Here is a 24918-nt window from a genome sequence, read left to right on the forward strand (position 1 = left end):
CAATACCCAGGATTTAAGATTCCTTATACCCTAAATACTATAGTTATCGAAATACTGTATAATTAACTATAAAAAGGTATTCTTAAACCTTATAATGGTCTGTATTAGAATCCCTGGTTCCTTGTCAGTAAGAAATAAACTGGTAAATATTGAATAGTTAATATAGCTATATTAATTAATAAAGTAACTAAGTAAGATGCTAATATACCCCTGATAGCAGATAAATTTACAGAGGAATTTATAGGAATAGTAATAGTATCTTTAGTTAACCTCTTCTCTGGGTATGACCAGATTAAGTTATATAAGGATAACTAAGATATAACGGTAATTCAGACTTCCCTTAGTCTACTTCGTTAAACTATAATTCTCTAAGGCACAGTAAATTCGGTTGTATAGTTTCAATAAGTAATATCTGTTATTTTATATAGTATTTTCGGCACAAAGGCACGTTTATTTCTTAACGATATAGCAGTTAAGAGCCTATAAACAACGTACAATAAAGAGTTTATAGAAGAAGAGATTTACCAATATATTCTTAAGTATATTCAGAATCTTAATAAAGCACTGTATCTTCTAGAATTAGCCAGAGCGGTTATCTTAGCCGAAAAGTCTTAATTTATAATAAAAGAAATTAAAGTTATTAGATAAGTTTATAACATTAACAGCAGGAGACCTAATAAGGCAAAAGTTATAAAAGTTATACAGTAGCCTACTCCGTTATCTAAGGATAATCTCCGATTATTTGTCAGTCTTACTGTCTACTTCTGTATCCTGATTAAGAAATTCCAGATTATTATAAAGCCTCTCTATAAGATACTATATAAGAATACCTATTTTGTATAGATAGAGGTATATTAGGTAGCTTTTAGGGAGATAAAGCTATGTCTTTCAGAATTCCCCTCAGTACTGCCTATTGATTATAACTTTTATCTGTTTCTTATAATTATTGCTATAGATACTTCTATAAAAGGATAGGGCAGAGTACTTATATAGGTTCGAAATAGTATCTGTAAGCCAGCACGATATAAATCAGGCGTTTGGTCAGAAACTAAATCAAAATATAATACTAAAAAGTTAGAATACCGTACCGTTTTGAAGATATTCAAGAAGTTCTGCTATTAGCTATACAGAGTATACTTTATCTTAGAAACCGATACCAATATATTGGTTATACAACTGAACCGTACGGTAACAGATCTCCCTGGTACCCTGGTTACTCGCTAGATAGTATAGATTTAGCTTTTTGATTTTAATATAAAATATGTTCCTGGCACTAGTAATAGTGCTGTAGATACTTTGTCCTGTCGTCTACCAACTAAGGAGGATCTATAGGAAAGAGACCAAGAACAGAATATTGATAACTTTGTTAACGCAGAAGTCCTGTATCTTTACGCCAGCTATTATCCTATTACTGTTTATATCGAGAATCCTGATAATCCTAATACCAATATACTATATAAAGGATACTCGGCTGAATCTAAGCAAGTTGTAAGATACCTAACTAGTCTTTATAGGCCGGATCGTATAAGTTTGTCTGAATTCTATTCGTTTAAAAGAAAGTATATAAAGTTTGTTATCTAAGAGCGTTATTTGTTCTAATATATTAAGGATAATACCGAATTACTCTACAGGGTTCTAGACCAAGAGGAAGACCAGCAACGTACGTTGAAAAGCATCTATAATGATCTTGGTTATAAAGGACGAGAGACAACATATACTTTGATTAAGTATTAATATTGGTAGTCTTATATATACGAGGATATATCAAAATATATCAAAACCTGTTCTCTATACCAGGCAAAAGCTCCGAATCGCCTTTATAAACCTACTATTGTTATACAACCGCTATTGCTTTTTGATAAATAGTATATTAACACAACTCAAATACCCCCAGAGGACGGCGAAGGTATTGTCATTCAGGCAAGAGATTCTGTCAGCAGATAGCCAGAAGTAAGAATATTGTATTCTATAAGATCAGAGAATATTATTTAATTTATCAAGAAAGATATCATTAGCCGTCATAGAGTTCCCCGGGAGATAGTGATCGATATAGGACCTGAAAATCATAGAGGTTTAACAGCCTTTCTAGAATATAAATAAATATTAAGAGTCAAAATCTCCGTATACTATCCAGGTTCTAATAGCCCTATAGAGCATATAATACAAACAATAAAAGACGTACTCTTGAAGATAACAGAAGGCTACCCAGTCGATAATATAACTTAGCAGTATAGGAGACTATAGAGACTATATTTCTATTCTGTTTTAATGGCTAATTATTTTACTGTTAATACAACCACTAGGATAAGCCTGTTCTTCTTTCTTTATAGGAAGAATCTAATTATACCAATTAAATTATGAATACCTACCTAAAGTATACTACCATAGTATAAAGTATAAGATTAAAAGGATTTACTAGCAATAAGAGTGTACTAATTTAAAAAGCAAGACCAGGATATTGAAGAAGCAATTCTCTGTATATATCGTCTGAAAGAAGCAAATATATACTTCTTCGACGAATATTATCTGCTTCAGTATAAGTGATTTAAAAAGAATAATCTTATTCTCCTATATAATTCTATTTACAGAATAGACTATAGTTCAAAAACAAAACTATAATTCTGTTGGCTAGGACTTTATTATATTTATATAGTTAAGAGCAGTTTATATTTACTAAGTAAACTTAATAGTACAGTACTATAGGACCTAACTTATCAACCAGAGTTATTTAATAGCGATCAGCTAAAGAAGTTTTATTCTCGATATAACCTAAACGGCTATAAAGGATCCTTATCCTTACTACAGTATAACCCTATCAGACGTCTAAAAGGTTAAAGAAGTTACAGTAGTAGCCAAGAACAACAGTAGTATAAGAAACAGGTCAAAATATTATATATATAACTGTCTCAACGATAAGGAAGGCTATCACTAAGAAGAACAGAAAGATAGACTGTCCTAAAACAGGACATCGTTTTCCGGCAGGAAATTAGTGCTTTATAGCCTTATAGCCTTACGGCCTTATTGGCCGTTTACTTCAACCTAATTAGAAAGCCGTCCTCGATATTAATATAACTTTCTCCCTTTTCTTTCTTTTACTTTTAACTTCTTTAACCCCCTCTCCCCTTTCTGATCTTCTTTTATTATTACTTTGTCTATTCTATTATTTTAAAACCTACTTTAACCCTCGCCCAATACTATCGAACTATTTAGGAACTATAAAGAACTACCTATTTAAGAACGTATGATTCGACTAAGGGACGGTTGAATAAGGAGAAGGGGGAAGAATCTGTTCCTTTGTTTATATAGTCCTTTAAAACTTATAGATCCTTTGTTTCTTTAAAAAAGACCTTACTTACTATTTCCTTATTTAATCCTACGCCTTTAACAGATTCAACCAGTATTATAAACTATTTACAGAAGTCTGATTCCTTTTACCCTTACTTCTAAGAACTAAATATAAAACGCTGTAGCTATATCTATATCTGAAATAAATACCCTCGTACCTGTTACCCAGATCACTATAAGAGCCATAAGAATATTGACGCTAATTCCGGAAGGACTGATCATCAATAGAACAAAGGTTCATATAATTAATAATATAATCAAGACCCTGCAAGACTATCAATAAAAAGACAAATATAACCTAGCACTCTATTATTATAGGAAGCTAAATAAAGTCTATAAGGTTATTAGAGATAGGATTTATAAACTATTCAATTATATTAGTTCTGAGGAACTATAGAAAGAATATCATAAGAGTTATACAGAGTTCTAGCAGTAATAGAAGGATACTATCAAGCTACAGAAAAGAAAGAAGAAGGATACTATAACAATCAAAGGCTATCAGCGATATACGCTTACGAAGTAGGATAACGGCAATCCGGTAGGCAGAAATATAGCAGAGTTCTTTTAATAGGTCATCAACCGTACGTTCTCTGAGAAAGTTAGTAAGCTACTGAATACCGATATATCCTACGATAATATCAAACTCTCTATCAACAACTATATTATTAAGCAGTATACCTTTAGAAAAGGAAGCAGAAGCCTGAAATCAAAGCATATAGAACCTAGCGACCTGACCAATACCTATAACTGCCGTATCTTATCGCCAATAACACAGGATCAACTAGATCGTACAGGTCTCCAACTAGACTAGGATAGTTTTGTCTGCCCGAGAGGTAAAGGCTTTAACCTCCCTTAGATCAAACCTTAAGCTACTACCTTACCTCTATCCCCTAAGAAGAGCAGTTTGCGGCCAGAAACCATTACTGCTGCTAAAGAATCTGAGGATTAAGATATAGATTATAAGGAAGAGAAAGCTGATAGTATATACCTAGTCAACGCTCCGAAGATAACTGATATAATAGATATTAATACCAACACTAAATTAGAGAGTAAAAATAACCACCCAGATACTGAACAGTCTCTACAATATACACAAACTAATCCTGCTGCTAAAGAGAGTAATGATAAAATCCTTGTTTTGACTAACGAACGTACAAAATATAGATATTTACTATGCCTGACTATATTAGTTAGAGCCCTCAAGGACAAAGACTTCTCAAAATAAAGAAACAGACTGATTACTCTGTATATAATTGGCAGAAGACTAGCAAGATCAGAAGGTATTACGATCAGTACCCTCTATAACCAATATACTAAAGCATTGGTTAATACAGTATAAATAATAAATACTTTAAAAAACTATCAGTAATTAGTCAACCGTATCGCCCTATTATATTAGTATATTGGTAAATAGGATCAATTTATAAAAGATTACCCCTGATGGTTTAGTTTCCGGCAGGAAAACAGTCTTGGCTTCTATCGCTTCTGTCCTCAGCATTATACTCTGCTTATCTCTGACTTTATGTCTTATACTAAATAGCTATCTATAGAGACTTTAATCAATAGGATCTATATAGGAGAGGCTCTAGACATTAGCCTAGTATATAATATACACAACAATAGCAGTACAGTATTGCCGAACCTTTTCTTATAGCTTAGAGAGAATCTCGACGGACAATACCCAGAAGGATTATAGCCGCTTATTTACTAGGAGTTTTAAATATACCATTATTATCTAAGCGATACAATAAAAGGGCTTAGGTAGCTTTGCAGCATATAGCACTCGAATATTCAGCAATTAATTCGACAAGACCTATCCTACTATATAGTATATATCTTTTTCCGGCCAGACTATATATAGCGCCTGATCTCGTATCCTTACTACATAAAAAGTATACAGGCTAGCCAATATACTGAGTTCTGGCACCTTAATATCAATATCCAGGATTATCTTAACAGCCAGAGAGGTAGTAGCCTACTACAAGGATCAGTATCCTTTACATAAGAAGACAAACAGAACTATACCGTACTGCTAAAAGGTATACACAAGACAGAACGTCTGGCAAAATAGTAGAAGGATATCTAGTCCCGTAGACCCGTTAGAGACAGCTTTATCTCAGGTATCAAACCTTTTATATAGAGGAAGGAGGATAAGGAAACATATAGCACCCAATAGACAACGGAGGTTTATAGTATCAGTAATATACGACTTTCTCTTCCTATACTGCCTCATAGATCAACAGGCTCTGCCACATAAGTACACCGAACCGGACTCCCGTAGTACACAGCAATCCAGGATAACCATAAAACTCTGGACTGTACAGAATCAAATACCTAGGAGAAGCTGGCAGAGGCTCACCGTATACTAATACCTACATCCAAGACGCCCTCCAGTTATTCCTCTTCTCAGTATAGTACCATCCCGTTTCCCTTTGCTGCCAGAGTACATTTCCGGACGGCCCGACACAGGATTCCGAATTATTTGGTAGGCCGACAGAGATAGGATAGTCCCTCCATATACATAGAATTAGATGATCTCTTTAGAAAAGACCCTGAGGTTGCAAGAGCAATAGTTCGCGACTAGCGAGAGGAAGCTTAGTATAAGTACCTACGCTGCTTCAAACTGACTAAACGCTTAGAGAAGAAGGAATACGGCAAAAACTCATTCTTCTATCGTATTGAGAAAGGTATGCTTATTGACGACCAAGAACTAGATCTGTTGCCCGATGAGCCTGTTCATGCTCCTGCTGAATCTCAACCACTATCGAGCATACAGCAACCTACTCCTGAGGCAGAGGTTGGCCATCCTCATGGCGGCTAGGTGCCGATTAATAGATAAAGTATGGAATAATTGTCGGAGGTGCTATCTGATATTTTTGTTTCTTTTGTTTCTTTTGTTTCGAATTAACCAAGGGACAGTCAATTTTTCAGGGAGGGTAGTATATAATGGGGAATTCCGCTCTCAACACTGGTATCCCATAGTCAGGTGATTGGGGCCTTAGTAACAAGGCAGCCATATCGTTTCGGAAGAATAAGTAGCGTTCGTTCGATAGTATCAATAACAACATGCATGTTCCCCCTTATAAATTATTCTCTCTACGGAGTCTACTGAGGCTGAGGTTGCGGTATCGGTGTATCGCATGTCCATGAAGACTCGAATGCCTTACTAGTCGCATCTCTATAGCGTCACGCTCTGTCTACTACTCTCCTGCACTCTGCGAGTGTGGTGGTTTTATCTTCTTGTGATCGACCCGTCTGCTTGACAGACTGCCATTGAGCGTTCCCATCTTACAGCGTCTATTATATTGGCGTTGGCGCTTTTTAGAATTTAATTTACGTATTATATAGGAGCTACATTATAATGATGTATTGTAATTATTTAACATTCTCAGAATACCTAAGACATTTTGATCTCGGGTACCTACATAAAAAAAGCAAGGGTAAAAGAATATATGCTGGAAGACCATAATATTTTTCGCTTTAATTTCCCTGGGGCTAGACTTTTGAATTGAAATTATATACAGTCTTAGGCCGATATTCCTAGACTATACCACTAAATATTATTTAAAAATATAAGTACAACGAAACTAAGCAATTTATAAAAGAAAAATTCTAAATTATCCTGTATTAAATAAGCCTAATATATATTCTAAATCTTAGCTGTACTGTCTCAAATCAGCTATTTCTTTTAGACAGTAACAACAGTAACGTTTTGGTTCAAAAAAGTCTCTACAGTCTATATTTTTCCCTAGATCGTTATAGAAGGTAAATTAATATTCTGAAGTAAATCCTTCTATAATTCTATTAAGTCTAATAACTAGAAGTAGGGTTATCCTAAGCGTAGGTAGAGTCGCTGTAATAACATTCTTATGTAGAGGATTACTAATATAGGCGAGCCAAACTATTCTCTTTGTATTGGGGACAAAAGACGATTCTAATATCTCTAAAGCAGGTAAATTTACAAGTAAGAAATTAGTCATTAGGCATCCAATACCTTTTATACAACTTATTAATTAGGTATATCTACATTACTAATATAAAACTACCGTTGTAAATATAACAGACTCCAGTGTATAATTTTTGTCAATAATATACTTCTAGCTACCTTCACCAAAGGTGACCGTAACCCTTTAACAAAATAAACAAATAAGAACAGTTATAATCTGCATCGTTTTTACTGAATAGGTGTTTGTAGCAGGGAAGGGGCAAATAAGGGCGTCTTTTTCTTCGGCTTCTTGCTGCCTTAAGTTTCGCCACCTAATACTTCATATTAAATCTTGACAGTGACAATTTGTTATAAAATAGAACAGTGGAGTGCTCACTATAGAATGTAACCTGGTATATTCTTTACAAAGACAGATGTTAGCGACAGGTATAAACCAATCCTAAAAATTCCTGAATAATTAGGCCCCCGGGAATCAAAGTTCTATAAAAGATAATAGCTGACTGTGAGTCGAAGTATAAAGAGTGAGAGAGAAAAGAAAGGAATAAGGCCACAAGGCATACAGAAGTTACGTATTTAAGTGCCAGGTGAAATCTGCTTCTGGTAAGTCAGCTACGTAATATATACCATATATGGAAAATGGATATTTGGTAATTTGACTCTTGAATTTCATGTTTTGGGCTAAAAAACCTAAGTGTATCGTAGGAAAAAAGTGTTAATGGTTACTATAGGGTACCAGAATGGCAATATTTATGATAGCTTTATAGTAGCCTATGGGTTGTCTCTGAACTTGAACATATCCTCTGAATATATAGCAATAGCCTATTGAGCCTAATGGAACCTCATGGAACCTGATCGATAGTGGCAAACTATCTGGATGCTGTGGCAACTCTGGCCATCTGCCACCTACATAATTGACTCTGCCACCTACATAATTGACTATGGTGCTAACTATGGCAACCTATATAATCAATTACCATTCGATGCCAATCATGATTAATACATTACGACGACTTATTGTCGTGTGACCATTATAATTACTAATAATGGTGGCCTGAGGCCTGCTAAACCTCAGGGATAAATAGCATCTCAATCTCCTGCAATCCTAATATCATACACATCCATGCAATACATCAATCATCCTATCTATTACCAACCAACAGCTTCTTATTGGATCATCTGATCTACCTTCTACTTCCCTGAGCCTAGTAAGACGTATAGTCTTATAAACAGTTTAAGGGTAAATAGAATATAAGAAAACAAAGACTGTAACTTTTTGCTAAGTTGATAATTTATAAGTTTTATTAGAATATAGTGCTAGGGGCTCTTTTAAAAAATAAAGGTTAGTATATATTATAATAGAAATAAGATATCTTATATACCTAAATAAAGTAGGTCACTAAGTAAGTATCTTTAAGTAAAGTAGGGACTACTTAGGAATCAGAGCCTAGAAACTGTTTAGTATCTATCAGAAGTATTTAAGAGAGTTAACAGGGTTAAATAAATATTGTAAGATGGGAATGCTCGCTGGCAGTCTGTCAAGCAGACGGGTCGATCACAAGAAGACAAAACCACCACACTCGCAGAGTGCAGGAGAGTAGTAGACAGAGCGTGACGCTATAGAGATGCGACTAGTAAGACATTCGAGTCTTCATGGACATGCGATACACCGATACCGCAACCTCAGCCTCATCAGACTGCGCAGAAAGAATAATTCATAAGGGGGAACATGCATGTTGTTATTGATACTATCGAACGAACGCTACTTATTCTTCCGAAACGATATGGCTGCCTTGTTACTAAGGCCCCAATCACCTGACTATGGGATACCGGTGTTGAGAGCGGAATTCCCCATTACAATATCTATTACCTATTATAGCTATATCTAATCCTTAAAGATTATAATCTTAGTTCTAATTTACTGTATAAGTAATAGTTCTATTGAATAACTAAAGGCCAGAAATATTTAGGATATTAGGATTAGTATAGCCCCTAACAGTAGAGATAAGAATCTTAGTCTTATAGATAAAGTTCTGTCTAGTACTTAAGTTATAAAGATATATATACTAAGTATTTATTAATTTAATCTATTTTGTAATGGTTACTAAGTTGTCAGGCTAGAGACCTGTGACTAGGCAAGGATATCGGACAGTAGAGATCAGATTGGGCAGTCGATACAGAGACTGATTCTTGAGAAGATCAAGAATCCAGAATACTTGTAGGATCTTAAATACATTAGGGTTCGGGTGGATATCGATATGCAGGTGACTCAAAGGGGATTCGTCCATGAATCGGCCTCGAAAGTCCGGGGTATCGTATACTTCGAATCCTGTAATAATTCATCCTTCTCTCTCAGAGATAGTCGACTCGACTATCAACAAAGGTCAGAGTTAGGTCAGGCGATCTAAGCCGAATAGTATCATCTCGTATAAAGGCCTGAGGCAGGTGCCGCTTTAGGTACGTTTGTATATAGGTATAAATAAAGCAATATAATCTCTTTAATATCTTTAAGATAAAATTTTCTACCTTCCTATCCTTAACTCTTACTTTTCTCTTATCTTTACCTTGCCTTATCCCTTTCTTTTATCGTTAAATTATAATCCTTCACTATATCTGCTGCTGCCAGTCCTGCTGCTGCCAAATTTGGTGGTTCTCCTCCTACAGATACTATTTATCCTCCTAATAGTCATCAGGGTAGTTATCATACAGCTAAAGACAAAGATTATGCTAGAGCTATAGGTAGAGATAGTAATAATAATAATAGCCCTAGAAGTATAGCCAGTACTGTCCTTAGTCTTTGTCCTCTCTGTAATTAAGTTATCCGTCCTTTGTTTGCCTTCTGTATTAAGTATATAGCTAAAGCGGTCCTTTATCCTCCTACTGATACTATTCCTATAATCTAATATAACTAGGACTATTCTAACTTAATTACCTATACTCTATATAAGAGAGATAGGAAGACTTACTTTTAGGTATAAGACTCTTCTGATTTATATTTAATTTAATACTGATTTATCTTAGATACCCTATAGAATCTATAGTAATTTATACCAGCTCTAATTAATCCTTAACTAGGTATATAAAGTTTAGGATAGTAGTACTACTATTACTGTTACTAATAGTACTGTACCTATCTAAGATATAGGAAGTAAGACTGTAGCTGTTAAGGGATCTGCTTATCTTTTAGTATTATTTCAGAAGATAATCTCTGTCTATCTCTCTTAGTATGAGCTCTATTTTAATATACAAAATACAGATTAAGCTATAGAGAGATATACTGTTTTTATTATTAAACAACGAAAGGAGTTAAATACTAAGGCTGGCTTACCTCCTGCTTAGCCCTCTAGTTATCCTAGTAACCTTCTATAGCTATAGATTAGTAATACTGGTTTTAATCTTTAGCAGAGTACTATTTAATCCTTCTTCTTAGAGGTTATAGTAGGGTTTAAGTATAATATAACTCTAAATAGTATTATTTTAACTCTAGCTATAGTACAGATTATTAACCAGATTAAGGTACTTTTAGATTTATATAGGCTTCTATAGTAGTCTTTATTCTTTATCTTACTTATTCTCCCCTTTTATAGTTAAACAGCCTTGTTCGGCAGGAGTCTAATAGTGTTACGGACCATGCGACATAAGGGGCCGCAACCTACAGATGGGCCACCGAGAGCCAACCGTTCCTAGGAAAGGAACGCAGAACCGGATCATGTGACCAACGGCCAGAATCAGCCTCTGATTCGCTGTGTCAAACAATACTGCACTAAACCATAAAACGGCTAGCGTAATACAAGAATAATGTTATGGAATACAACGAACCCCGCAGATTACGGGAACTAGCGTAGGTATAACGGAAGGATTACGGCCAACCAACTTGGCCTAGGGAACAAGGACCACAGTCACGTAACCATCTCGTGTTACGTGGCCTTGGAAAACATAAGATTACGATTACTCGAGACTCAACGTTACGTGATTAACAGGATAACGTAAACAGGCACTCATCAGCGATGAGAGGAGACTTATCAACGATGAGCCCGGAACAGATCAACGATGAGACCCGGTCTCATCAGCGATAAGAGGAACTAGATATATAAGGATACTCGCTCAGTAACATATATTTAGTTCTTTGCGATTAATCAATCTAAGTTACTGTGATATACCTTTCGGATTATTCTTCTAGTTTTATATAAGTGATAAACCTATACAAGTACGGGGAGCTTATCAGACTGACCTACTTAGCGCCCTATCTGGTATACCCTTTAAAGTTACTCAATAAGACCTAAGTCTGTATAAGGCTTCGCATAGTAACGGTACGGTTATAAGTCGATACTTAAGGCCTTATTGGTATTTGCTTTTGTAAGGCTGAATTTAGCCTCCTTAGTATAAATCGTTATTCTACCCTATAATAAAAGTAAGTTCTACCAACTGACCAACTACTAATAGTATAACCAGCTAGCGAGTATATAATATATTAATTGCCCTATTAATACAAAACTGTAAAGTTTAATCATTATATTATTGACTAACAGCAACAGAGGAAAGGCACCAGCTCCTGTGCCGCCGTAGACACAGACTTAGCGGAAGGATAACTAGGAAGACCAACAAGAAGCTAAGGTAAACGCCTTAGAAAGACATATCAAAAACCTCACTGACCAGCTTAATACATTCAGTCAGGGGTATAATCGTAATATAAACGAGATACGTAAGTCTATTTAACAGACTGACGTACAGCTCGGCGTACTATCGCCTATAGCACCAAAGTTACTAAAGGCAGAGAACTTTGATAGAACCTGCTCTAAGTTGTAAGGTTTCCTTATACAAATAAACATATACCTTAACGTTAATAAACATAGGCTGAACACCAAAGTAAGCAAAGTTATCTTTATATCAACCTACCTTTAAGGATAAGTATAGGATTGGCTTAAACCATACGTCCAGGAATACTACGAGAAAGACAAAGCAGAATGGTTGACTACCGTATATAATATCTTTTCTAGCTATCTTAAGTTTAGAGAATACTTAGAGAAAACGTTTAGCGATATTGACGCAAAGAAAACAGCTAAACATAAGCTAAAGCGACTTTGCCAAACTACCTTAGTATTAGTATATATAGCTGAATTTATACAGTAAGCAGCCATTCTTAGATAGGATGACTATATATTGATCCCTTACTATAACGAAGGACTTAAGTTATATATTAAGGACAAAATCACAAGAGTCAGAGACTTTGATACCCTAGATAAACTTATTAACTTTGCGGTTTAAATTAATAATAGGTTCTATAATTGACTTATACAGAAGAAGGAAGTTAAAGGGTAGAGGTAAGGCAGCGGATATCCTAACCACTATTATTTCTAGACATAATGATAATAGTAGTAACCTATTTAGAACAATAATCTGTATAGTCTATAACTAATAGAGCTTGATACAGTAAGACTTCTAGATAAAGAACAGAAGTATCAGAAAGATAATAGACTCTGTTTTAACTGTGGCAAGCTAGACTATATATTAAGAAATTATTGTAGTAAAAGAGACGATAAAAAGCTATAGCAGTTATATATAACTTAGGAGTAAGGGGCGTACAATACTACTGGAGTAGAAAAAATACAGTGACTCTATATAACTCAGGAAGAAATACAGGACGAGACAGAGGATATCCTAAGAATATTGTTATAAGACAAACTAAGATATAAGATAAGTATCCTAAGAAAGGCTACAATACAGGACGGTAGGTACTATAGGACGAAACCTAAGGAAGACATAACAGAAAATATACTAACTCAGAAGAAAAAGCGGGTCAGAAAGAGTATAATCTAACAGCCTAGCTAGAACTGGATAATAAGCTAGCCAATAGTAAGTAAACAAACCGAGTGGCCGGCAGAATAGCTACTACTATATACCAATAAATAAAAAATAAAGCTAGAACCTAAAATACAGGAGCTTAAGGCAATAAGAGAAGCCAGTCAGGCTATAGTTGACTTACAGCTTAAAGAGTACGACAGATAGGAACAGTATCTATAGATTAACCTAGATACAGTCAAAAGTTAAGGATAGACCTAGTACACCTAGGAACCTATTAACTCCTAGGAACTTACAGGCTGACCCTAGGGGCAGGGTATATAGGACCTAAGAGCTACGAATAGACTTCTAGGAACGCTAGAGATCCTAGGAACTCTACCCTAGCTCCTAGGAACGCCCTATAAGTTTCTAGGAATGTCTCTACAGTCCCTAAGATATAATAAAATCCTAGAGACCCTACCAGAGGGATACTGGATAAGCTACTAAGAGGAGCAGAAACTATAATAAGTCTATAAAACTAGTGGTATAGCCCTAGGAGACCCTCAAAGGATCCTTTTTAATAAATTAGACGATAACGAAACAACACCGTACGTCATTAGTACAGAAAGAATATACCTGTATTACAGAGAAAATTATGCCTGTATTAGGTATGTATAATACCTAGATTATAACCTAAGAGCTATAATTAGATACTATAACTATAATTGTAAAATATATATATAAGGCAAACTAGGCTATGGCAGAATCAAACCTAAGCTATTATAGCGACTATAATGCCCAGAGTAGAGATAATAACTTATAGTAACAGTATAGGGGAAATATATAAAGGCAGAAGCACTGATTACCTTCTATAGGGGAAATAAGATCAGCGTATGAGTTATAATTAACTTAGGAGCTGTAGGAAACTTTATAGATTTAAGCTTTACTTTAACCAGTAGAGTACTGACTATCAGAAAGGACTGTGCTACTCCTCTTATCGGGCTTAACGGAGAGAAACTTAGTAAAGGGATTATATACTATACAGAATAGATCGATATAATTATTAGTAACTATCTTAAACCTATATACTTTGATATTACGGGGTTAGGAGGATATAATATAGTACTTAGTATTCTATAGCTATACTAGCATAGCCTAAGGATTGATTAGCGAATAGACGAAATCTACTTTAACCACTGTAAATATAAGCAGACAGAAACTAGATAGACTAGAAGAGAACCACTGAGTATTAAAGGACCTAGCCCCGGGACGGCAGATACCTATCGCGACCTGTACGAGGATGAGCCTAAATAGAGTCAGCGGCCCAAAGGCAGGGTATCAGATAGAATTATAGATATAGACATCCTTATAACGACAGAACAGCGTCTGGATATATCGGATAACGAACTACGAGACTATATTATAATTTACTATAAATTACGATAAGCCCTCTGTATAACAGGAGAAGAAATACAGATACCTAAGGACTACTAAGAGTACTAGGATATATTTAAGGTACCTATAGATAGTATACTCCCAGAGTACGGTCTATTTAACTATAAGATTAGGATCAAGAAAGGTAAGGAACTAACCTTCAGACTAATCTATTAGCTATTACTGCTAGAATCAGAAACCCTAAAGGGATATATCGAAGAGAACCTCAGGAAGGGATATATCTAGAAATTATTATTATCAGCTAGATATCTAATTATCTTTATAGATAAGAAGGATAGAAGCCTTTGACTTTATATGGACTATTAGTATTTAAATAAGATTACTATCAAAGATTGATACCTATTGTTATTTATCTAGGAGATATAAGATCGTATTTAGGAAAGTATATACTTTACTAAATATAATATTACTAACGTATATAACCGCCTTAGGATTAAAGTAGGCAATAAGTAGAAAACAGCGTTTAGAATAAAGTATAGGTATTTTGAGTATAAGGTTATACCGTTCAGACTTATAAATATACCTGTAGTATTTTAATATTTTATCTTCAGTATACTAGAAGAATATCTCGATATCTTTATAATAGCTTATCTCGATAATATTCTAGTATTTTCTAAGACTATAGAAGATTATATCCAGTATAATAAGAAAGTACTACAGAAGCTCAGAGAAGCTAAAGTTATACTTAAACTCAAAAAGTACGAATTCTACGTTAAGGAAACAGATTTTCTAGGATACATAATTAGCTATAAAGAATTCAGTATATAAGAAGACAAAATCAGGAGTATTCTGGATTAGCCGATACCTAAAAATATAAAAAAAGTTTAACAGTTTCTGGGGTTATATAACTACTACTGACGTTTAATTAATAGGTTCAGAAAAGTTACGGTAGACCTTAATAAACTAATAAAGAAAGATCAGAAGTAGGTCTAGGACGACTAATCAGAAAATTTGTTTAACGCCCTTAAGAGATTGTTTATTAAACAGATAATTCTTATACCAGTAGATCCAACAAAACTATATACAATAGAAACCGATATATCAGACTATATACTTAGAGTATAACTTACCTAACCAGGGGATAACGGGAAACCCTGATTAGTTGTATTCTGGTCTAGAAAAATAATACCCGCAGAAATCAACTATAATATTTATAACAAAGAACTGCTAGCTATAGTGTTAGTACTTAAAATCTAGAGAGTATACCTAGAAGGAGTAAGTCACTAAGTTCTCGTAAAATTAGATTATAAGAACCTTATATTCTTTACTAGTATAAAAGAATTAACCAGACAATAAGTATAATAGGCAGAAACCTTAGTAAGATATAATTATAGGATTAAATATTGCCTAGGTATAGCCAACAGCTAGGCAGACGTACTTAGCAGAAGACCTGACTATATAATAGAGGTTAAGGAAGCCGTTTTGGCTATACTTAAGGAAAATAGAGATAGCTATCTAGTATATAATTACCAGATTCTGGCCGCTACTAGTAAAGTTAAGAATAATAATTAGGTAGAAAGGCTGAAAAGCAGCCTTACTGACAATCTAATTATAGAAAAAGAAATAGATAGGGAATATATCAAAAATAATAATAGGTTAATCTATATCTACAGATTAATCTACGTCCTATAATAACTTTAAGATAAAGTAATACAACGATACTACAACAATCTAGCGTACAGTTATATAGGAGAAAAAAAAACAACAGAACTCCTTTCGAGGAACTACTATATCCTAAGTATACATAAGAAAGTAATAAAATATATTAAGCAATACAATACTTATCAACAGAATAAGCTATTACAATATACTCTATATAGTAAGTTATAGAACTCAGAAGTACTAACACAACTATAGAAATAGATTATACTTAACTTTATTACTAAACTACCTAAATCAGACGGATATAATATAATTATAGTAGTAGTAGACCGATTAACGAAATATTCGTATATAATACCAACAACAGAAACTATTAATATAAATACTATAGCTTTTCTGTTATTTAGATATATATTCGCTAATTATAGGATACCCCAGAAGATAATATCAGACAGAGATAAGCTCTTTATAAGTAAGATATAGTAATTATTCACGGATATAGTAGGTATTAAGTATAGACTCTCTACTGCCTATTACCTATAAATAAATAGCTAAACAGAAAGAACTAACCAGACCTTAGAACAGTACCTAAGGCACTATATAAACTACCAGTAAGATAACTAGGCAGGACTGTTACTACTAGTATAATTCGTATATAATAATAGTATATATATAACTACTAAGGAGACACTATTTTTTATAAATTATAGGTATAATCCCTCGATCGTTAGTAAAGTAATCAGAAAAAAGACAGAAGTAGAGTTATTAAGACTACTAGCTTTATAACTTAAGCAACTGTATCTCTAGTTAGCTAGAGATATTGAGTTTTTTAACCTACAGATAAAGCACTACTATAATAAATCCTGCCAGAAGAGACCAGACTTTAAAAAAGGGAAGAAAGTATACTTTCTATATCAGAACATTAAAACTAAGTAACTAAGCTCAAAACTTAACTACCTAAAACTGGGACCTTTTAAAATTAAAGAAAAAACAGGACCAGTTAATTATTGCTTAAAGCTACCAGACAGTATACGACGTATCTATATAATATTTTATATCTTATTACTCAAAACCGTACCAGAAAACACTAAACTCGCTATAAATATAGAAATAGAGAAAGAGACCGAAAACGAATATAAAGTAGAAGAAATTCTGGATATAAAATACGTTAGTAGGAAACCTTACTACCTAGTAAAATAGAAGAGATATAATACCTTAGAAAATACCTAGGAATCTATTAAGAACCTAACAGACTGCCGCTAGCTAGTTCAATAGTTCTACCAACAGAGAAAGAAGATTTTACCGTCTCAGCCACCAAAAAGGTATCCAGGTTGTCCTAGAAAACAGACGATGACAGATTAGTTAATATAATTATCTGTATCAGACTAGAATTATCAGACGTCACTGTAAGAATCTGATAATTTATATCAAAGGTACGTTAGTTACTCTCAGATACAGTATAAGAAGGCCCAGCCTTATATTCTTTTTGTTTGCTCTTAATATATTCCTTCTTAAGACAATCTTTTTCTTTAGCTTTACGACGCTTAAGCTCTTTTAGCTTAGTAATCTCTTTATAATTATAAGCGATAAAATTACCAGTATATTTTTATAATAATTACTTTTATTTTCAGAGATAAAGAAACTTAGCCAAGATTACCTCCTCCTCCTCTTCTAAGGAATTTTATAATTTTACTAATCAACGCTATTCAGTATCGGTAAAGGTAGGATTTAATATCTCGTACTTAATACTACTACTACCCTTAATATAATCACTATAGTAATCAGAACAGTCAGTATAGATATATACTTATTTTAGGTAAATATAACGGTCGTAAGGAACAACAGAGTAGTAATCTTCTTTAGAAATACGCTTAACTAGCTAGTTCTTACAAACGGACGACTTTGCTAAAGGTATAACAGCAGTAGTCAGAAAAAATAAAAAACAAAAAAACAGGAATAAGCGCTAGGGGACTTATAGGTTTAAGAACCTTTGAGGACCAAAGGGCTAAAAGGAGAGAGTAATATTATAGAATATAATAAACCCTATAGATTACGGGAACTAGCGTAGGTATAATAGAAGGATTACGGCTAACTAACTTAGCCTAGAGAACAAAGACCACAGTTACGTAACCATCTTATATTATATAGCCTTAGAAAACATAAGATTACGATTACTTAAGACTCAACGTCATATAATTAATAGGATAATATAAACAGGTACTTATCAGCGATAAGAGGAGACTTATCAACAATAAGCCCGGAACAGATCAACGATAAGACCCAGTCTTATCAGCGATAAGAGGAACTAGATATATAAGAACACTCGCTCAGTAATATATATTTAGTTCTTTGCGATTAATCAATCTAAGTTACTGTAATATACCTTTCGGATTACTCTTCTAGTTTTACATAAGTAACAAACCCACACAAGTACGGGGAGCTTATCAGACTGACCTACTTAGCGCCCTATCTGGCACACCCTTCGAAGTTACTCAACAAGACCCGAGTCCGTATAAGGCTTTACATAGCAACAGTACGGTTATAAGTCGATACTTAAGGCCTTATTGGTGTTTGCTCTTATAAGGCCGAATTCAGCCTCCTCAGTACAAATCGTTATTCTACCCTATAACAAAAGTAAGTTCTACCAACTGACCAACCACTAATAGTGTGACCAGCTAGCGAGTGCGTAACAAATAAGCGTTCTTTCTACCGTTACCAATCTTACACCAGAAGTATAAGTACCCGGTAAGACCATATAACCTTAGGGTATACCAGTAGGTATACTAATAGGTAGATAGAAGGGTTGATTCTGGTATACTACCAGATATACCCTCTAATATACTACACTACAGAGGATTAGGTATATAGGGACGTTCGTCTATATATATATATTTAGTTCTCTGTAATTAATTAATCTAAGTTACTGTAACAGACCTTTTAGATTACTCTTCTAGTTTTATATAAGTAATAAACATATATAAGTACAGGGATAGACCTTGCCAAAGCCCGGGCCGGGCCTCAGTTTTGGGCCCGAGCCCACGGGCCGGGCTTTTTTAGTAGCCTGCGGCCCGGGCTGCGGGCCGCTAAGGAAGCCCGTAGCCCGTGACTAGCGGCCCGCGGGCCTAAGTTTTAGGCCCGAGCCCATGGGCCTACAGCCTGCAGGCTGGGCCGCGGGCCGCTAAAAAAGCCCGGCAGGCCTGTGACCTGCCTATTTAGGAAGGTAAACTGTGCATAACTTGTCAATAATACCATTAGCCTTATACGTTTTTTATGGCCGTATAAGTTTTGTTTTTATTTTATAAATTTTCCCCTTCTATAAGTATACTCTTAATAATTAAGGTATTAGTACTCAGTACTAGTATCCTATATGCTATATGATTTAAAAGAATTTATATTTAGTATAATACTATTTAAACTAGTCCTTATATTATACTCTGCTGAAAACTGACTGTCTAGACCCTTAATTCTAACATCTCCTTATCCCCAACTATTGAGCTATTATCATCGTAATCCTCTGCGGCCGTCTTACCAGCAGTAGTAGCTAGATTTATAGGTAGACCTGCCTCCTTACGGTAGAAGAAGGAATTATCACCAAATGTACGCTTCTCTATATCCTTTATGTTTTGATATACAATGAAAAAGCGCTGACAGACAACCTTACGCTAGTTACGAACCATAGCCTAGGCCTAATCTGAATCTGGCCCAAAGAGAACATCAAGATCACTAGCAACTATAGGGCTTATCCACTTTTGCTGTCCTACCAAACAAGACGATATCTCCGTTATTGTTAGTAATTAGGCAGTAGCCGGAAAAGCATAGGCTATATTGCTATACTTTGCAGATATATAGCCTGATAGTATCTTAGGGGCAGGCAATAGATCCCGATAGGCCACTGAGAGGTCCTCCTACTGTCCTGACTCTGGAGTATCTAAAGTCATACCATTGTTATATACCCGAATATACCATAGGAGAATAGTACAGTAAATGGCAGTTGCTAGCCCAGTAGAGCTATAGGGGATAGTGGGGAGGCCAAGTTGTATATCCCCAGCTTTATAGACCTATTAGACCCAGTTAGTTAGTAAGGATACCGTATAATATTATAGGGTTTTATATACCTGCTTTGTCTACTGGGTTTTATACTTTATAGCATCCCCAGGAGTCTATATAGTTGTATCAATCCCCTACACCAACCTATTCTTTTGCTTTTTGCCCTGCTCAGCACAACGTATTTTAACGTCATTCTACTATTCTCTGATGTAGTGGTATATCTTGGGCAAGATCTCTGTATAGTTTTGGTTGTTTTCATCCGTTAGCGATACAGAGCCTTATAAGATACTGCTGCCACGACTGGTCTGGACAAAATCATTAATATTGATATTAATGTGGCGAAAGAAGGTTTTCTCGCTAGGCTGTATACTCTTCATATAATATAGGAATGAAATCAGTCGATACGTATGATCGGGCCGGAAATAGATATAGTATAGATAGTAAGCTATATCCTGGCGAATAAGTTACTGGCCCAGAGCATGCTATATCATACGATTCCACCCAAGACGTAGGCGGTTTGGTTGCTGGCAGAAGTGGTATTTATATATATTGATCTTCTCTTGGATCAGAGGCATAATACCCTTAGGATAGTCTCCATCCCAATTATCAGAGAGGTAGCTGAATAGACCAGGAATAATAATCGCGCCGTCACGCTGTATCTGCTCTGGGAGCTGTTTTGCCAAAGCACCCTAAGGTCCCCGGTTTATATTAGGTAAGATACGGTGAATTAGCTCAAGTAAAGTAAGCTAGGTATATTTGGCAAAGTCAGCGATCAAAGGCTGAGGTATGATATGGGCCTATCGGTAAAAGCTACGGTTGCTATCAGCGGTTAGGTTAGGTTTTGGCTAAAACCAAGGCTTATCCCTCAGAACTTGGTCAAACAAATCTAAATAACAGTACAGATAGCTGATACGTATAGTAAGCTGCTTATGACTTTTGCTGTTAGCATTTATATCGAATAGCTCAAAGAGCTTAAATATATGCTCACAGTAAAGTGTCTGCTCGTTGATTATACTAATCAAATAGATTGTCTTCCTAATAGTCTGCAATATAACCAGCTTCATACGAAGAGTCCCTGCCTTAACAGTATTATTAATGACCTGATTTATGCTGCCATATTGAATCGTATATATACAATCAGTAGGTAATTTGTGCGAGACTACTGCTACTGCTGCTGTAGGGGCTGATATAATGGCTGTTACTGGGGAAGGATTAGGAAAGATATCTTCTATCTCTATATACTCTGGCAGAGGAAGACCCTAGGTATCGTCTGCGTTGCCTATATTGATATCAGGGCCGGGGGTTACTGTAGATATAGGCAACACAGTTTAAATGTGAGGAGTAGGGTTAGTAACGTCACTATCGTTATCGCTGCCAGCACCAGGTTTATTATCGTCTCGATCGTCAGGGTTAATACCCTTGCCGTATTCACAGCAAAAGCCATCCTGGCTGATCTGTATATTGTAGCTCCGAATCTTTCGGGCCCTGGGCTTTTTAAATTGACGTAGGTTGACGGCCTTCTTAAGATTGCCCTGGGTAATCTGCTTTTGGCTATAGTTACCCTGCTTCCCTCCCCTAATCTGTTTGATTATAGTATTGTTTACTGTATTCCGGATATCGTTAAAAGTAAGCTCTATATTGAGCATTTTACTAAGCACATCGAACATTGACTTCGTGCGGAGATAAAGAAGAAGAGACTGTATACAGTCGCCCTATATAGTAAGTACTCTCTGGCTGAGGGTATCTATTGTCTTCCGATTAGAAGCACGGCGTTAGGCTATCTTAGCTACCTCCTTCTATTTCTCTTCGAATTAGTGAATATTATAAGTGCCCTCGTAGACCTCAGAGTTCTGAGCCCAGGTATAAATATCACAAAGTACCTGCTTAATTACATTAAGCTACTCAAATACAATGTCACAGTAGTTATTGATAATCTGATATGTATCTGGTTTCAGCAGGGAGCTTAGCCACTTAAGAAGCTCTTTAGTAGTCTTAAAGTACTTTGCTCTGATAGTCAGGCCACTAAGGATTTCGGCGGAATCCGAGATCAGAGTAGATACTGTATTGGTAGACTGACGTAGGGCTAGAGATATCTTGTTGCTTTAGCTTTCGTAGCTTTTGTGGCCGTGGTTAATATTGTAGCTATGGTGGCTGTGGTCGGTATTGTAGATGGCTTCGTTTGGTAAAGCAGGGCGTCCAGAGACTGGGTGTAGAATACCCGCCTCGATCACGTCCTAGGATATAATAAAATACCCTTTTCGCAAACAAAGGATAGAGCAAAACGTATTTAAAGACTTGTCTGTGTCAAAGAATCAAAGGTTTCGAAGGCTTTAAAGCAAAATAATAAAAGGAATTAAGCTGAAAGGAAAAAGTTTGAAGAAGTTAAGTTTTGAACAGTGGTAAAAGAAGCTCCTATATCCCGTACAGGCTTCTGATTAGCCAGCTTATAACGGCCAAAAGGGGAAGTTGGCAATTAAGGAAGGCACGCCCGAAGAGGAAGTCTTCTATAGAAGGAAGGCGCGATACAGGACGGGAGGGATGATGCCTTATAAACCAGGCCAGGCGATATCTTTCTGCCGAAAGATAATCTCCTAGGCAGCAGCGGCAGCGAGAGATATCTATATAGCGACAGCCATACCGGGAGTCCTGGCAGTTGTTAGCTATAAACCAAAAAGGAAGCCTTGCATGTTAGAAGCGTATACCTGGCTAGTATTAGTCCTTAAAGACATAATAGCAATCAATATATTCACTGTCTTCGATTATTGTTGCTGAGATACGTCTTTAATTGCTGTTGCTGAGACACATCTTTGATTACTGTTGCTGAGACATATCTTTTATAACATATACAGATCGACGTGGTCCTGCTTATTTTAATATTAGCAAGCCGTAGATAATTTATTTATATAATATCTAACCTTTTATGGCTATAGGGCCAGTAATTCGGCTGAAACCTATTCTTTATAAAGATATCGTATGTTGCTAAGCCAGAGGGAAGCTAGTAAGAAAAAAGATAGAGAGACTGCTGCAGCCACAATAAAATAAGATCTTAGCCTAGCTATAGCCTATAAAATCATATAGCAATATTATGTTAGTTCTGCCTCAGGCCAAAGTAGGTATTTTACTCTGTGGTCAAAGATATATATCTCTTATAGATATATCCAAGTCGATTCCCTGGCAGGACCTACAGTATAAGACTTAATTTCCTTAATGTGGATATTAAATAAAATTAAGAATACCATAAAAATGAGAAAATTCTTGGGATTTATAATCTATTATTTATTTTACTATAGCTTTTTATCTCTAATATATTCTCTTTAATAGAAGTTATTATCAAGTATTGGTAAAGCATTAATTTTAGGTTAAGTATAGGCCGCAGGCCTGCGGGCCGTAAGCCTATAGCCTGTAGGCGTACAGGTTAACCCTATGTACCTGCTTTATCTTAAGATAGTAGCCAATCAGCATCCTAGCCGCCCTACTCTATACCTTGCTTGAAGATCTTAATATATTCCCTTACCTAATCTCTACTCTGGTACCCTAACTAAAATTGTAGCTCTTGTTACTGCCTACAATGCTATAACTCGTTTTGCCCCTAGCTATATACTAGTTTTGGCACTAGCTATACCCTAGCCTACCTTTGTACTAATTAGGGTCTGATATACCCCACTTATCTACTTCCCTGCTTCCCCGAGCATATTAATTTGACATATAAACTATACAGCCTCGAAGTATCACAAGAAGCTACCCTAATCTTTCTGCTGAAAGGTGAGCTATGCTTTTCTTTCTGCCGAAAGATGAGCTATGCTTTTATTTCCGCCGAAAGATAAGCTATGCCTTGCTTTCTGCTAAAATATAAGCTATATCTTTCTTTCTGCCGAAAGGCGCCCTAGGCTAGCAGGCTTTTTAAGGCCTATAGGTAGCCCGTAGACTTTAGATAGCCTACAAGGTCTGAGATATAAGCTATACAGCCTCGATATATTATAAGAAGCTATCTGAATCTTTCCGCCAAAAGACCCCCTAGGCTAGCAGGCTTTTTGGTAGCCTGTAGGCTTTTGGATAGCCTATAGGCTTTTGGATATCCTGCAGGCTTTTAGATAGCCTACAAGGCCTGCTATATCTTTTATTTTCTAGATGATTTAGGGGATTTCAGCTGCCCCTACCAAATTTAACAAAATATTTTATATCTTTATAAATAGAGGTAAGGCTCTTAAGACTTCTAAGTTACTATCAGCCAGGATCTTCTTTTACTTATGTCTTAATTCTCTTAATTTTCAACAGATCAATTATCTATATTTGATAAAGTTATTTTATTAGACCCCTTATCAGAGACACGATTACTAATCCCTACCAACCCCTTGCTCAGTAAGGCTTCCTACTTAATTCCACCCTCTAACGCACCCTCTGATATATATTCAGTTACCCCTTCAGCTAGTAATTTATATCTTCCTGATTGGCTAGGAGATATAAACTCTATCCTACAGAAGATTAAGCAAACTACTCTTTATTATAACCGTTGCTATCGTACTTACGCTATCTATAATATAATAAAGGATACTAAGCTTTTTTTAGCTTGGTGGCTTCAAACTGGCTATAGAAGGTTAAATAAGATACGCTAGGATACTGGGCAAAACTCTAGCTCTTGGCAGGGGTTTTAATAAGTTGCAGAAGCAGATTTAGATAAACCAAAGATACTCTGTCAATTATATCACAGTATCCTAAAGCATCCTAAATATAGCGGTGGTTTGTCTATA

The 24918-nt window shown here is 35.5% G+C and overlaps 2 protein-coding genes across 2 annotated transcripts; one reads left to right on the forward strand and one right to left on the reverse strand.

Annotated features, from left to right (window-relative positions):
- Positions 1-1261: 1261 nt before the first annotated feature.
- Positions 1262-1954, forward strand: N7481_005159 (uncharacterized protein; the record flags this gene model as incomplete). Its single annotated transcript, XM_057264378.1, has 4 exons — positions 1262-1276; positions 1333-1488; positions 1632-1660; positions 1798-1954. The coding sequence occupies 4 exons, from the start codon at positions 1262-1264 to the stop codon at positions 1952-1954; spliced, it is 357 nt and encodes a 118-aa protein (XP_057122098.1).
- A 19544-nt stretch (positions 1955-21498) lies between these two features.
- Positions 21499-21816, reverse strand: N7481_005160 (uncharacterized protein; the record flags this gene model as incomplete). Its single annotated transcript, XM_057264379.1, has 2 exons — positions 21499-21750; positions 21775-21816. 2 exons carry the CDS (start codon positions 21814-21816, stop codon positions 21499-21501), a joined length of 294 nt encoding a protein of 97 aa, XP_057122099.1.
- Positions 21817-24918: the final 3102 nt, after the last annotated feature.

This window comes from Penicillium waksmanii (genome assembly GCF_028829765.1).
Source record: "Penicillium waksmanii strain IBT 27052 chromosome Unknown utg000005l:1.0-5232799.0:1.0-5237142.0, whole genome shotgun sequence".
Classification (NCBI taxonomy): domain Eukaryota; kingdom Fungi; phylum Ascomycota; class Eurotiomycetes; order Eurotiales; family Aspergillaceae; genus Penicillium; species Penicillium waksmanii.